Source organism: Carassius auratus, chromosome 27 (assembly GCF_003368295.1).
Source record: "Carassius auratus strain Wakin chromosome 27, ASM336829v1, whole genome shotgun sequence".
Classification (NCBI taxonomy): domain Eukaryota; kingdom Metazoa; phylum Chordata; class Actinopteri; order Cypriniformes; family Cyprinidae; genus Carassius; species Carassius auratus.
Genome location: NC_039269.1, coordinates 7,821,008 through 7,835,274, shown reverse-complemented (window position 1 = coordinate 7,835,274; position 14,267 = coordinate 7,821,008). Strand labels below are relative to the sequence as shown.

General features: G+C 36.7%; 2 protein-coding genes and 1 pseudogene across 3 annotated transcripts in view; 1 reads left to right on the top strand and 2 right to left on the bottom strand.

Moving 5' to 3' along the window:
- The window catches only part of LOC113045302 (SLAM family member 5-like), a 96,737-nt gene that overhangs the window by 51,491 nt on the left and 30,979 nt on the right, over window positions 1-14,267 (bottom strand). The gene's annotated exons all lie outside the window — the stretch shown is intronic.
- LOC113045305 (biliverdin reductase A-like) lies at window positions 72-3,202 on the top strand (annotated as a pseudogene).
- LOC113045301 (WD repeat-containing protein 48) lies at window positions 4,462-11,758 on the bottom strand. Of its 2 annotated transcripts, XM_026205596.1 has the most exons (20): window positions 11,674-11,758; window positions 11,156-11,296; window positions 10,336-10,414; window positions 10,165-10,247; window positions 9,869-9,998; window positions 9,455-9,543; window positions 9,200-9,301; window positions 8,755-8,979; window positions 8,565-8,639; window positions 7,765-7,867; window positions 7,439-7,536; window positions 7,257-7,364; window positions 7,073-7,169; window positions 6,580-6,675; window positions 6,129-6,234; window positions 5,953-6,040; window positions 5,802-5,878; window positions 5,450-5,642; window positions 5,337-5,359; window positions 4,462-4,992 (listed from the first exon to the last, which is right to left on the bottom strand). In XM_026205596.1, the coding sequence occupies exons 1-19, from the start codon at window positions 11,719-11,721 to the stop codon at window positions 5,342-5,344; spliced, it is 1,956 nt and encodes a 651-aa protein (XP_026061381.1). In that variant the 5' UTR covers window positions 11,722-11,758; the 3' UTR covers window positions 4,462-4,992; window positions 5,337-5,341. The 2 variants fall into 2 exon arrangements, with proteins under 2 accessions (XP_026061381.1, XP_026061380.1); XM_026205595.1 differs by lacking the exon at window positions 5,337-5,359.

The window sequence follows — 14,267 nt, the reverse complement described above, 5'->3', positions numbered from 1 at the left end:
ATCCTTATGGGCAAGAACAGTGTATATGTGGATCTTTTCCAGAGCTTCTGCATTCCATCGTGCCCCACAGGCACAGCATATAAATCAAGTTCAGATCAAACATGTAATGAATGCTGATTCTCTGCTTGTGCATGTTGTTTCTGCAGGAATGATGTTGGGATCAGTGGTTGTTGGTGTCGGCATTGCAGGAAGTGTGAGAATGAGAGATTTGCTCGCTCCTCTACCGTCCAGCGCTGCTGAGAAGTTCAGCATCAGAGGCTTTGTGTCCAGGTCACTGCATCTTCAGACATTCATACAGACACTTGATTTATTAAGTCACAATGGTATTAATGGTATTAACACAATGGTTTCTTTTGACTTCACAGAAAAAAAGAAATGTCAAGTTATAATTTGTGATGATGATGCCCAAAATGTTGCTTTGAAATCACAGGAATAAATGACATTTTTAAATATATTTACATAGAAAACAGCTATTTTAAATGGGAAAGACATTTAAAAAATTTCCTGTATTTGCTGTACTTTTGGATCAAATAAATGCAGGCTTGGTGAGCAGAAGAGACTTCTTTAAAAAACATTAAAAATCATAGTGTTTGAAAGCTGGTGGTTTTCTGGTAGTATACGTATTTTTCGGAGTATAAGTCGCACCTGAGTATACGTCGCATCAGCCCAAAAATACATCATGACGAGGAAAAAAAACACATATAAGTTGCATTTATTTAGAACCAAGAACCAAGAGAAAACATTACCGTCTCCAGCCGCGAGAGGGCGCTCTATGTCTCCTGTGTAGACTGTAGGAGCACAGTGCAGCATAGAGCGCCCTCTTGCGGCTGGAGACGGTAATGTTTTCTATTGGTTTATTTCTCTTAGTTCATTTCTCTTGGTTCATGTCAAATTAATTTTGATAAATAAGTCGCACCTGACTATAAGTCGCAGGACCAGCCAAACAATGAAAAAAAGTGTGATTTATAGTCTGGAAAATGCAGTATATACTTACATCTATCTCAAGTTCCTGCTGGGTGATCTGTGGCTTGTTTAGGAGGACTCTTGAAAGATCAGCAGGGTGTGAAGCAGATCTCCATGACGGAGGCGTTGAGGCAGAGATGACATCCATGTGGCCTTCATATGCACTGAAAACACTAACCATGAAGAGCACATCAGGTGACACTGACTTCCTCCTCACACAAGACTGAGATGATCACGTTTGAGTGTCTTCCCTTTAAAACCATCGTCTCTCCTCGATCCTCCTCGATCTCAGGCAGTTTCTGGAGGCGGGGAAGCATGTGTGTGTTGAGTATCCCATGACCCTCAGCTACACGTCTGCAGTGGATCTGTGGAATCTGGCTCAGGCAGAAGGGTGAGTTCTGTCCTGTCTTCTGGGGATGCCCGAGAAAATATTTGAAATGGTAGAAGTTTTTCTTTATTATGAAGCAGTTAAATAGTATGATTCTGCCTTCAGGATGGTTGAATGTTTAACTTCTGTATGGTGTCTTCAGGCCTGGTGCTACATGAAGAACATATCGAGCTCTTCACTCCTGACTTCAAACAGCTGAAAAAAGACATCGCTGGGAAAACGCTGGAGGAGGGAATGCTGCACTTCACAGGTAGTGACTGAATTATATCTTTTTAAAGGTTCTCACTTGGGTTTTTGAGTGATGGTGGTGTTTTTCTTTTCAGGTGGACCCCTGAAGGCAAATTTGGGTTCCCATCTTTCAGTGGGATTGCCAGACTGACCTGGTTGGTTGATCTTTTCGGGGAGCTGACGGTTACTGCAGCATCTCTGGTGGAGGAGAAAGAGAACAAATACATGAAGCTGACGGCACACTTCCTGACCGGCCAGCAGAAGTGAGCAAACTGAGGCCACAGACAGCTGTTTTACATTGAAAAAAAAAAATAATAATAATAATTAAATGTATTATTTTTTAAATATGTACATCAATCAAAATTAGCTTCTAATTTATACATTATTTTCTTCTATTTAAATGTAAATTTTTTTAAATTATATTCTAGATTTTTAATGGATAGCTTTGAGATTTTTGAGAATTTTTAGAAATTTTAGATTTGAGGTTATATATATAATATATATAAATGAACGTACACGGAAAATGTATATTTTCAGTGAAATTGGTCACTATTTCCCCAAGTTTCCACATAATATATAAGAAAAATAAATAAATAATAAGAAATGTATATATATTGTTTGCAGTTAACTAGTCATGCAGAGTGAGACATGAATTTTAAAACATATTCTACACACACATTTTATGAAGAAAATCGTTTTTACTGCCATAAATCTGTGAGATTTTCATCTGTCACACAAGTTAACCCGAGTACTTTCTGACGCAGACCTCTGACTTGGATTGAAGAGCGGGCTCCAGGACTGGGCCGAGCCAAACACATAGATCTTCGCTTCCAGGACGCCAGCATCACGGAGCTTCCTGCAGGTCAGCGGGAGCCGGTCGGGCTGTTCATGCAGGATCTGGTGCTGTTCGGCCGGAAGCTGCAGGGGGAAGTGTCTGCTGCGGAGCTCCAGGACGAGAGGAGCAGGATCTTACACTGTCTGCAGCTGGCTGAGCACATCCAGCAGCTCAGTGAACACACACAGGCCTGAAGCTGAAGCTGTCCACACCATAAACCACACAGAACTGTGGTGTAGAGACAGAGAAGAGTGAAGGATCATATAATTGAATTTATACATTTATTTTCATTAGAGTTTTTTTCAACAGTGAAAATCAGTTTGTTGTTCAGTTGCTTTTTGTGGTAGCTTGTTACCACAAAGGGAATTTTTTTTTTGGACTTTATATTTAACAATTTGAATCGGATGAAAGTCTGAATTGTGAGATAAAGAGATTTGCTACATCTTTGGGTATTTATCCCATGGTGGAAACCAGCTTTAATAGCTTTTCAACTCTAAATTAAAAAAAAAAAAACCCATAAAAGTATGACTTGAAGTTTGTTCTGTTCTATAATCTCTTTTCTTTTTTAGACCTTGACAGATATTTTTGGTGAAATATTATTTTTATTTTATTTTTTTGTCTTGAAATTGCAGTGATTAAACAAGGCAATGTAAGAGTTTCAGAGTAAAATCTGATTTGGAAATTGAACTAATAGTTTGTTTAACTAGTGGGCAACATCAGGATTTGCAGTAACAGCACATTCCTTTATTGTAACCTGTAACTCATAACTTATCGTTTTTAACATGACATTTTATTATTTAGGAGAAAGGGATGATTCTTGTGGACTTTTTTTTTTTTTTGAGTTTTGTAAATCAGTTGGTATTCAGTATGTGACTGATACAATGAGTTTTGTTTTAGTACATTTAAGACAGACGAACCTCCGGTGATTTCAGTCACTGGTGTTCATACAGGCTGGAGCATTGCTACACATTGTGCACTTTTGTTTGGTTTGATATTATGTCATTCTTATATTTAAGTTGAATATTAAATATTATATTTAATCTGTGTATTAAGTGTTTAAACTGGATGAGATCTGTAAGCAGTCATACATGCTTTGAGCAAAATCAAAGATTCTCGTATCATTCATGCAGTAGTAGGTTTTTTTATCCAACCTTTTTTTCATATCTACGTTCTCTCTGGGAAAGCACTGAATGGAGCATAGACTTATCAGAGAATGCTATTTGCATGTCAGAGAAAGGAAATGTTGTGTTTGATTTGTCTTCCCGTTTACATTTTTGTGTTTTCTGTTAAACAAATAAATTGTGCATGCTTTCTGGAACTGGTTTTGTGATATTTTATAAAAACAAATTGTCCTAAATCAGCACAGTAATGCAGAATAAAATAAATAAGGTCATCCTTTCCATAATTTAATTTTAGATATAACACTACTTAAAATGTATATTTGTTTTGTATTTTGAAATTAAGTGTAACATTTTTCATATTACAGAACTGTTAGGTATTTTCATTCTCTAAAAATGTAGAAGCAATATATATATATATATATTATTATTATTTTTTTTCTTAAATAAGAATTTATTTTCAGTAACCCTACTACTGTACATTTAACTATAGTACTGAATATCACCAAACAATGAGCAGTGTTTACAAAGTTGATTAATCAGTTTCTAATTAATGGTAATTCATGTAATATAAATTAACCATTTATTTTGACCTGTATTTATAATAACACTAATAAAAATTTAAAAAATAAACATTTATTCTTCACGTCTGCATTTGTAAAACTTTTGGTTTAGGTTCAGACATCAAGAGTGAAAGCAGAGTTTAAATTTTTATTCACACAAAAGAAATAAGTCCTAATGTCAGTAATTTGAGAAGAACAGGGCCATATTTCTCAGAAGTTATGGTACGATGATGGTCATGTGCACTGATCCACAGAAATCAACTAACAAACAGATGAGAGAACGTGTCTCACACATACACAGTAAACTGCATCTATGAATTAAAATCATCATCGCTGACTGCTTGTTCCATGTTGGACAGTTTTTGATTTCTGATACACAAGTAGCTTCAAATAAATTATAATAAATGTTATAATTCAATCTAGAAAAAAAAGGTACATTGTTTACTTGGAAAAAAAGCAAAATGGGGAGCTTCAAAGAGTAACTGATTCGGATCTGGATGAAAGTCTCTGGAATGACTGAGAACGGAAGTACTCATGCTCATCTTCATCATCATCATCATCATCATCATCATGACTCGTGTTAAGATGGAGAAGTCGTAGTTCACAGAACTGCAGCAATCTGCAGTCAGTCTTAAGTTTATAACCTTCAGCTGTCGGTCAGATCTTTCTGCTGGCTCTGTCATTTAAGCCAATGCACAGATAAAAAAACATTCCTCCTGGGTGACCATGAGACCTCAGGGCATTCTGGGATGCTTCTGGAAGTCAAAGCGATGTGGGTCGATGGTGACTGGGTGCAGTGGCTCATGTGGATTTCTGTCGATAATGAAGGGTCAGGTCTCCACCGCTCTTCCAGATGAAATGCTTTACAGTCCTGAGGTCCATGTTTGCATCCAAAAGCTACAAACAACAGAGAACATTAACAATAGAGTACAAAGGAATTTAGTTTTGTTTACTAATTCAGAGCACAATGCTAATTATATGATCCTGCCTGAAACATTCAGCGCAGCTGAGCAATAATTAAATATAAGTGTGTAAATAATGTTAATGTAGCAGAAAGTCCTCAAAAATGTGTAGCAGTGAAGGATTTACTTAAGTTTATATTCACACTGTCTACCTAAGGTTTAACAACTTTAACCCTGGGTTAATCAATGTTTGACACTTGTAATCTTATTATTAAGGGTTACTGGTGTCACGAAAGCTGTGTGAATGTTAACAGCCAATCAAATCTAAATAACGGTCACCTCATTTAAATTGGTTTCAGCATCTGAGGAAAACAAGATGTTGAACAGCAAACAATGAGTACATTGAAGAGATGGGTCTCTAGTCATTTTCATTTGTCTTGAGGAAGTCTAACCTGATCTAAACACATGAGCTCAATCTTCTCTTCGGCTATCACTGCCACGTCTTCCTCTTTCTCCTGCTCTCCCAGTTTGTCATTGGCTGAGGAGCTGGTGGTCTGTGACTCTGTGTCGAGGTTGATGATCTTTTCGTAGACGTGCTCCATCACTTTCCGGACCTGTAGCATGTCGCTAGCAGACAGACGGTCCCTGAAAAACAACACAATCATACAAACATTGTTGCAAATTTGCATCCAAGTATTGGTTTTACACTTCAGATTGCATTTGTGTCATAAAATGTGAATTGTTAAGCATAGCCCTAATTAATGATTGCTTTTCCATTTTGTCACATCTACAAACACAGCATACTTTTTGAGTGTTTTGGCCCCAGATGATGAATGAGGTTGGATGTAGAAGGGGATCTTGTTGAATTTTGGCATGTTTTTCTGTAGCAGGAAAGAAGACAGTCAACATACAATCGCACACATAATGAGATGATTGGGGGATCTGAAACACTCACATCTACGGTGATATCAATAACCCACTGAGGTACGGTTTCATTCAGTAACATGGACTCCGTCTCTCCTCCAGAATCACGGCACAATAACCTGCAATTGGAAAGATAATGAATGTGACTTATAATGAAGACAGGATGAGTGTAATGTCTTCATCAGTATTGGACACTGTCATTCTGACCGAAACAATGTTCTTCCTCCTGCTTCCCCAAAGATGACAGGAGTGTGTGGAGGAACCTGGAAGTAGCCGTTGCCCTTTTGAATTCGACTCTCCTGTTCACCGTTCACTGAAGAGAAATTCACACAGAAAATGACCAAGTCAGATACCAACCGCAAACCACAAATTCTACTGAATCACTGCATGAGAAATAGACAGCCAAATATACTTTAAACAAAGCCATTATGCTTTAAAAAAAAAAAGAAGAAGCTCTGAAACCACTAATAATTGCATGCATTCATGTGTATTAGGAAATCCCAGAATGCACTGAAATAATTCTGATTATCTATAATAGCAGGCTAGAGTCAAAGAAAATGTATTCACTACTGAAGAGTATTAACAGAAAATAATTTCTGAATAATAATAAATATTATTATTATGGCCTTATTAAAATATTCCTTTGCAAAAATTCTACCATGGTTGAGTTCGCTTTCCTCCTCTTCCACTGGGTTTATATGAGTTCTGGGCCAAAACTCTAACAGCGCCTGCAGGAGCAGCCCACCCAGATTCACTGAAACACACAAATACACACAGAAGAGTTATTACATAATTCTCACTACGAGCTAATATTGTAATGTTAGAAATAAAATAAATAAATAAATTAAATTGAAAATGAATGACAAACAAACAAACAAACATACACACACTGTATCATCATCTTGTTTTCTACATGTTCTAAATGTCTTCACATCAAAAAGGTAGAAGTAAGAAAAAAAGAAAGAAGCTAAATCCAATGCATTTCTAGCTTGATTTAAATGTGAAGTGTGTCGTTTCAGCACAGCTCATGGCACCAAATAGATTTGCAAAAAAAATACCTACAATTCTTAAAATAAGTTACTAAAACATGAAAGTCTTTTTTGCATCATATATATATTCAGCTAACATAAACCACCAGAAGAAGGCATTACACTTAGGATCGGAGCCGTCTGGGCTTGTAAAACCAGCATCTTTAGCTGCGACCCACGCTGCAAAACAATCACTTTCATCCAGCGTGATGGTCAGCATCTGAAAAACAGCAAGAACAGACTTAACATTTATTATCTGTCAACTTCACCCTCATTAATAATCGAAAAACTAGATGCTAAAACTCACCCCAGTCTTGAGATCTACAGAAAACCAGTTCGGCACATAGACCATCTTGAACCTCTTTTTAATTTCTTCATCGAAGTCCACTTTACCCAGGTCTTCCCCCTTACATGCCTATAAACACAGAGCAAGATTACAGAACATTTGGACTAAAGATACAACCAAAGTTTCTCATGTTCTGCTCTTACCTTGAGGACATCCCAGAATGCCACACTGTTATTGGAGTCTTTAGTGAGTATGTGCCTCTTGTCATTGAGAATATGACACTGAACAATGCTGGTGCCTCCTGAAATTGAATTCAAACTCTCGATCAAAGATTAAAATGACAGAGAACAGTCTAGCACATCTTGAGCAAGTGAGAAATCAGTCATTTAACGGAGGCTTCTATCCAAAGCAACATGTTCTTTTATAATTTGCTCATGGCCCACACAGAGATCGAACCAGCGACCTTCTGGTTACATCCCTGAGTTTTAACACTCAGGTGCCTGCTCTAGAAACACAGACGCTCCTTCACCTTTGATGACCTGCTCTGGCTGTGTACACAGTGGAGTTAAAGGAGCACTGCAGTCGTTGTCGTAGTCTCCAGACGCTCTGAAGTTCTGCATGCCCTTTAGAGACTGACAATGGCAAACAAAGAAATACAGACAGATACACAAGTTAAAAGTAGAATGATCTTTTTTCTGTTTGAATACGGTTTCAAATTGAATTGACTCCTTTGGTGCAGTTGAATTTTCATCATCATTACTCCATTCAGCGTCACATGATCCTCTAGAAATCATTCTAATATGCTGATTTTCTGCTCAGAAAACCTTATCAATGTTGAAAACAGTAGTGCTGCTTCATACTGCAATACATTTTTAATGATTCTTTCATTTACTTTGACATTTTTGATCAATTTAATGCATCCTTGTTGAATTCCTTTCAAAGAAAAAAAAACGTATTGACCTCTTGAACAAATAGTGTATTATTATTATTATATATAAAAAAGGTTGAATAATAGCATGCATATTTTAAAGTGATAGTTCACCTAAAATTCTGCTATTATTGCTCACAATATATTCAAGAACTTCTTTGTTTGCATACAGCCAGAAGCTGCTAAATGACTAAATGTAAATATATAAAGAAGGAAGGGAACTTTTAAAGTACTTTTATGGTACTTTAGTCCTTTCTGGATCTTGACAGTCATTGCCCTCATTCACTATCAAAGTAAAAGAGCAGCCCGGACACCTCAAAGGTGACTTGTTTTGTGCTCAATGGCAAAAAAATAGATTATTTGACCACTTTAAGAATAGAAATCTCTGTAATGTAACTCACCCATTTGTTTACAACCGATTTAGTTGTGGACACCCAAATTGCTTGAGGAGGATCAGCTGTTTTATCCAACTCCATCTGCACAGAAAAAAAAAAAAATCAACACCGTAAGAGCACTTTTCTTAAAGTATTGAACAATTATATTTGATGATGACTTCACTACTATTTTGAAACACCAGCAGCTCAAGCTCACCGTCAGGATGGGAGCTTTCTCTTCACATATGAGCACACGTAAGTCAGGGTTACGCAGATCCGTGCAGTAGATTTTTCGGTCACGTCCTCCAGTGTAGATGTGCGTAAAGCCCTCGTTCACCTGCAGCGCCCATACACCCTCATCGTGGACCCGGTATGTGGCGATGCATCGCTGCTGACCCAGAGACCACAAGCGGATCGTGCCATCCGAGCTACCGGAGAGACACTAGACAGAGAAACACAGCAGGTTTAACATGTACCATGTATCATGTGTGACTATGACTGTTAAGACAATTCTGTTCACTTTTTGTAGTCTGAAAAGCAAAAAAGATACGATAGCTAATGTTTACAAACCTAATCCAAATCATATTCTTATTTAATTTTGATATTTTGGAATGTGATGCACATGTGATCTCCATATTTCTGGCGCTGTGTTAAAGTCCCACCTGACTGCCGTCTCTGTTCAACAATAATGATTTGACGTTGTCAGTGTGGCCTTTCAGCTTCATTAGTTTAGCACATGTTCGTGGATCCCAGACCCTCAAGACCTGACATGAAAAAAAGAAAAAAATATACATACAAAACATTTCCATTAACCAAAGCCTTTTTATTTGAACCTTAAGTTGAAATGATCATTTTACTTCCTTGAAACACGAAACCATAAAAACTTCCATCCTTGAAAAGTGAAAAGGAAAACTAACCTTCTCTGTAGATCCTGAGATGATCACAGTTCCTGTCTGATTCATGGCCAGACTGTAGATGGAGTCCTTGTTTCCACTTAGTGAGGAAGCTATCACATAAATGATGGATGCAATCAGGGTTTTGAGACTTAACTAAAACTATAACATTCTGAAATAAATTAAATACTGAAATAACTAAAACTACAGTAAATTAAAAATTAATAAAAAACTATACAGACATAAAAACATAAGCTAATAAAAATCTCAAAGACAACAAAATAACTAAAACTACAACTAAAATCAAATTGCAACTTAACACTGGTACAATACTGCGTTCACTTCGGAAGAAATCTGTTTTCACAATCATCTGCTTAATAACACACTTCAATGACTCAAAAATGCTGTCAAACAGAATGACTAAGAGAGTTTGCTCACTGGTGACTGTATTATTGGAGGCGGTCAGAGCGGTCAGTGTGTTCACATCCCACAGGAAGATCTGTCTGTCCAGCCCAGCAGAGGCCACCAGCTCCTTGTCCTTTGCATATGCTAAAGCTTTGACGTAGTCCTGAAGAGTGAATCACAATCGACACAATCACTTCAAATCTCATTATCATATCGCAAACCAAATGCAAGAACTTCATCTAAATTTCAAGCTTGAATTTGACTGCCATCAAAATAAAGATTTTAAACCAAATTAAAGTAACAAACTAAGATAAATACAAGAAATGTACCTTATGTGTCCGTAACGTAGACATGCAGAACCCTTTGTGTGCATTCCAGACTTTCACGGTGGTGTCCGAGGAGGCTGATATCACTGCAACACAGAACAATCCACTCAGACTGGCTACAGCTCAGAACAGATTTGACGAGAATCAAGCATGAAGTTTCAGTAAAAGACGCACATGTTTTTCCATTACAGCAGAGGATGATGTCATTCACCCAGTCTGTGTGATGCTCCATTGAAGCGATGTAAGGATCCTGCTGCAATAGAAAACAGCTCTCAGTGAGAAACATTTGACCACAGAGAGACAGAATTGGCAGAAATTGTTACTTTTCATTTGAAATGAAATTGCTGCTGACGTATGTCACTCCAGTGTTGTGAATGCACTCACAACAGACCCAGAAGAAAATCAATGCTGAATAAATAGGGCTGTTCAAAAAAAATCGAATGAGATTTCCATGCGCATCTCATCAGTAAAGGCGCTCCTGTGATTAGAAGTACATCTCCAGCAAGTGCATTCAGATCAGGGTTGCCAGATTTTCAAAACAAATCTTGCCCACTTGCTTCTCAAAACTAGCTCAATTGCGTTTCCAGGAGGTTCCCTGATTTTTTTGCACAGCCCTATGAATAAAGTAATTTTTGTTATTTTTGGACCAAAATGTATTTTCGATGCTTCAACAAATTCTAACTGACCCTCTGATGTCACATGGACTACTTTGAAGATGTTTTTATTACCTTTCTGGACATGGACAGTATACCGTACATACATTTTCAATGGAGGGACTGAGAGCTCTCGGACTAAATCTAAAATATCTTAAACTGTGTTCCGAAGATGAATGGAAGTCTCCACGGGTTTGGAACAACATGAGGGTGAGTCATTAATTACATAATTTTCATTTTTGGGTGATCTAACCCTTTAAGTGGAAAGTGTGGTCGCACGGTAACAAAACAAGGGATTAAGTGCATTAATATTTATAAATCATGCAAAATGCAAGTTGTACTTTGTGTTGATTGACACTCCATATCCTGATGATGGAGTCTCGGCCAGCTGTGAAGAGTCTGTTGAGAGCAGGATCCAGCTGAAGAGCGTTCACACCGTTACGATTGTACTTCTCCACCTCATCTCTGATCACATAAGAAACCTGTACACACATCATCATTAATAACTCTAGTTTATTAAACATCACTGACTGCTTACAGTCTACCAAACTACGTTACCTATTTACTATCAATTCATAAAAATGACATATTATTAGATTAGATGTGCAGACAATTGTACTAAAATAACAAATTTAATGGCATGAATATATACCTGCACAGTGGTTAAAAATGACTGAATGCATGACATATCATCACTGTATTTAGGTAACACCGCAATACCTTTTGTAAGGCGGAACATGTTTCGTTTTGTAAATTTGATATACGATATATTTGACTACACGTTCTTGAGCCGTAAACGTACTATAAATTCAATAATACATAGTTTTAAAGTTAACAAACACTATCTGTAAATGATTACCTGGACTTTCCTCCGTCCAGCAGCGTTCTGCCTATGAAGGGTCGCCATTTTGCATGTTGACAATCAGTGAATGCGTCACTTCCGGGCAATATCCGGAATTCGCTCCTGGGTTTGTTGAATCTCTCACAAGAGGTCACCGTTGGGCATAGATATATACACTATGTATTTATGACTGTACATTTGAGATAAACCGTAATAATTATACTATAAATTGAAAACTAGCTACTGGTGCAGAAAGTGGAAACTGGCTTTTACATTTAAAGCAGTTCAATTGGCTGTGCACACGACATAAGTTCAAATATATGATTATAGCCTACTGTATAATTTAAAAAAGTGTGTACTGTGATATGTACAATGGGTCTCTCTTCTTAGTCCTGCAGACCTGGAATACTGTGTATCATGGGGAGACATCCAAAATGTGTGTTGCCTTATCAAACTACAGTGAAATAAATACTTAATAAAAAACATTGGCAATAACTGGCCTATATGCATGACATAAACAGCACCATATGAACAAATCCTATTTGATCCTCCAATTCTATCATAAATAGCCTCTTCTGGTGTGTGTGGGGGGGGGGGGGAGCAGCTAACAAACAAAGCCAGCACTTGCAGAATATAGAGCAACAGGCAGTACATTGCCACAACTTTTAATGAAAGTGTGGATAAGGGTTAAGATATGTTTTAAACTTAAATGTCATGCATTTAAAAATACCTCTTTGCAGTTGAAAGCTTGTAGCCTACGTGTATTTTCCTTTAAACAAGTTATCTTGCTCAGTTTACATGTTGTCTCTGTTAAAGCTAAAATGCACTTAAACATTAACACATTCACATTATATGGATTTTTATTTACTCTAAATTATTCACACATCTCTTACACATATATATTATGTATGTATTCTTGTGTATATATGCATAAAAAAAGGAAATCAAGCAAGTACATTCACTTAGCTTTATTCAGATTTAAACCATAAGACAATATAATAAAACCTGTAAACCCACACTATGCCTATAAATAACCATGAGTACAAATCAAAAAAACATTTTAATATGTATATGCAACAAGTGCCTTCAAACTATTAAAATAATAACAATTAGGAAATCATGCTGTGTTTTCATCTCTGGTAAAACAAAACAATTAATTTAACGTTTCCCACTAGCTTTAACAGCCACCTGTTTGTCTCTATTTCTTTTGATATTAATGATCAACACATGTACAGTAAAATAAAAACTCAGCAGCCTTCACAACAAAATATAACAGCATTCATATAAACTTTGCCAGAAACAAATTTCAGATACAAAACAATGTGCTGCATCAACCTGTTCAGAAACATTACAGTGTGAAAAAATATATCAATATATAATGTAAAAACAGGGAGCTGACAGAGTGCCATTTGTTTACTTTTCCATTACATGTATATTTATCCAAACTCTCCAGAGGTTCCATTTTTGTTTACCTTTTCCATTCATTTGGATTCTCACCATATCCTTGGAATGTCTTACTGGAGTACATTTACAGATCTTTCTGGAATCTGCACACAAACCACATTTATTTGTCATGATTTCTTGTTGATCTTCCGGCCAGTTCTAGAGCAAAAAGTCCAGTATCAACAACTAATGAAGTCAAACTTCAGCAGTGCTTTCATCTCCTCCAACACTCTGTCCAGCTGCATGACAGCTGCATGACAGCTCCTCTGGTGCATCTGCAACCACTAATGGCAAACTTTACCTAACAATCAACGGTAAAGCATGTGTCGTACATGTTTTGCCGTGATAGACCCGGGTTCGAATCCACCTTTTGGCCAAAAAAAAATTCTCCCTTTTTAAATTTCAAATCACATCAGAAAAGCATTTATAATTTTATCATTTACTACAATACTGAGGTGCAGATAATTGCCACTATTTGATAACTACCAGACTAATGCCGGCAATGCAATGTTGCCAGATGTTGCTATTGAAATAAATAAAAACCTTTAAATAAATTAAATAAATCGAAATTATTTAAAATATTTTGAAAATAGATGAGGTAGAGTTATCGCTGACCCTCAACTGAAACGTCCTACTTTATTAATTTTCAAAAGTGTAATATTTAGTGGGGAAACAATTAAAAAATAATTCATAAAATAGCTGGATCTGGCAACACGGAAGCTGCGTCTCGCGCTCTCGCTCACAGCCATAGACAGTAAAAGAAACAACTCTCACAACTCTCTGAAGGCTCGTTCAACTTATGAGGAAGCGTCTCGCAGCGATTATTTTCATACGCACGGAAGCTAAACATTCTGAATTATACATGCAGACATTCATATGAGGAGTTTAGCAGCAAATTAGTCAATCAGAGAACAAATTTTATTTTCGAACATGAAAAATTGTGACCTCATGGCTGGCTGCGGCCATGAAAGTAAGAGAACATTATTCATAAGAGCTGTGGATATTTAGTTACATTATAGTTATAATTAAATCTATTTAATGTAAAACTAATGAAGACTAATCATGTACTAGGTAATATAAATAACATATTTTAAAATTAATATAATAGCAGCTTCACATAGATCAAAAGAAAAAAAAAATCAATAATGGAAACAATATGCTTCAGACGC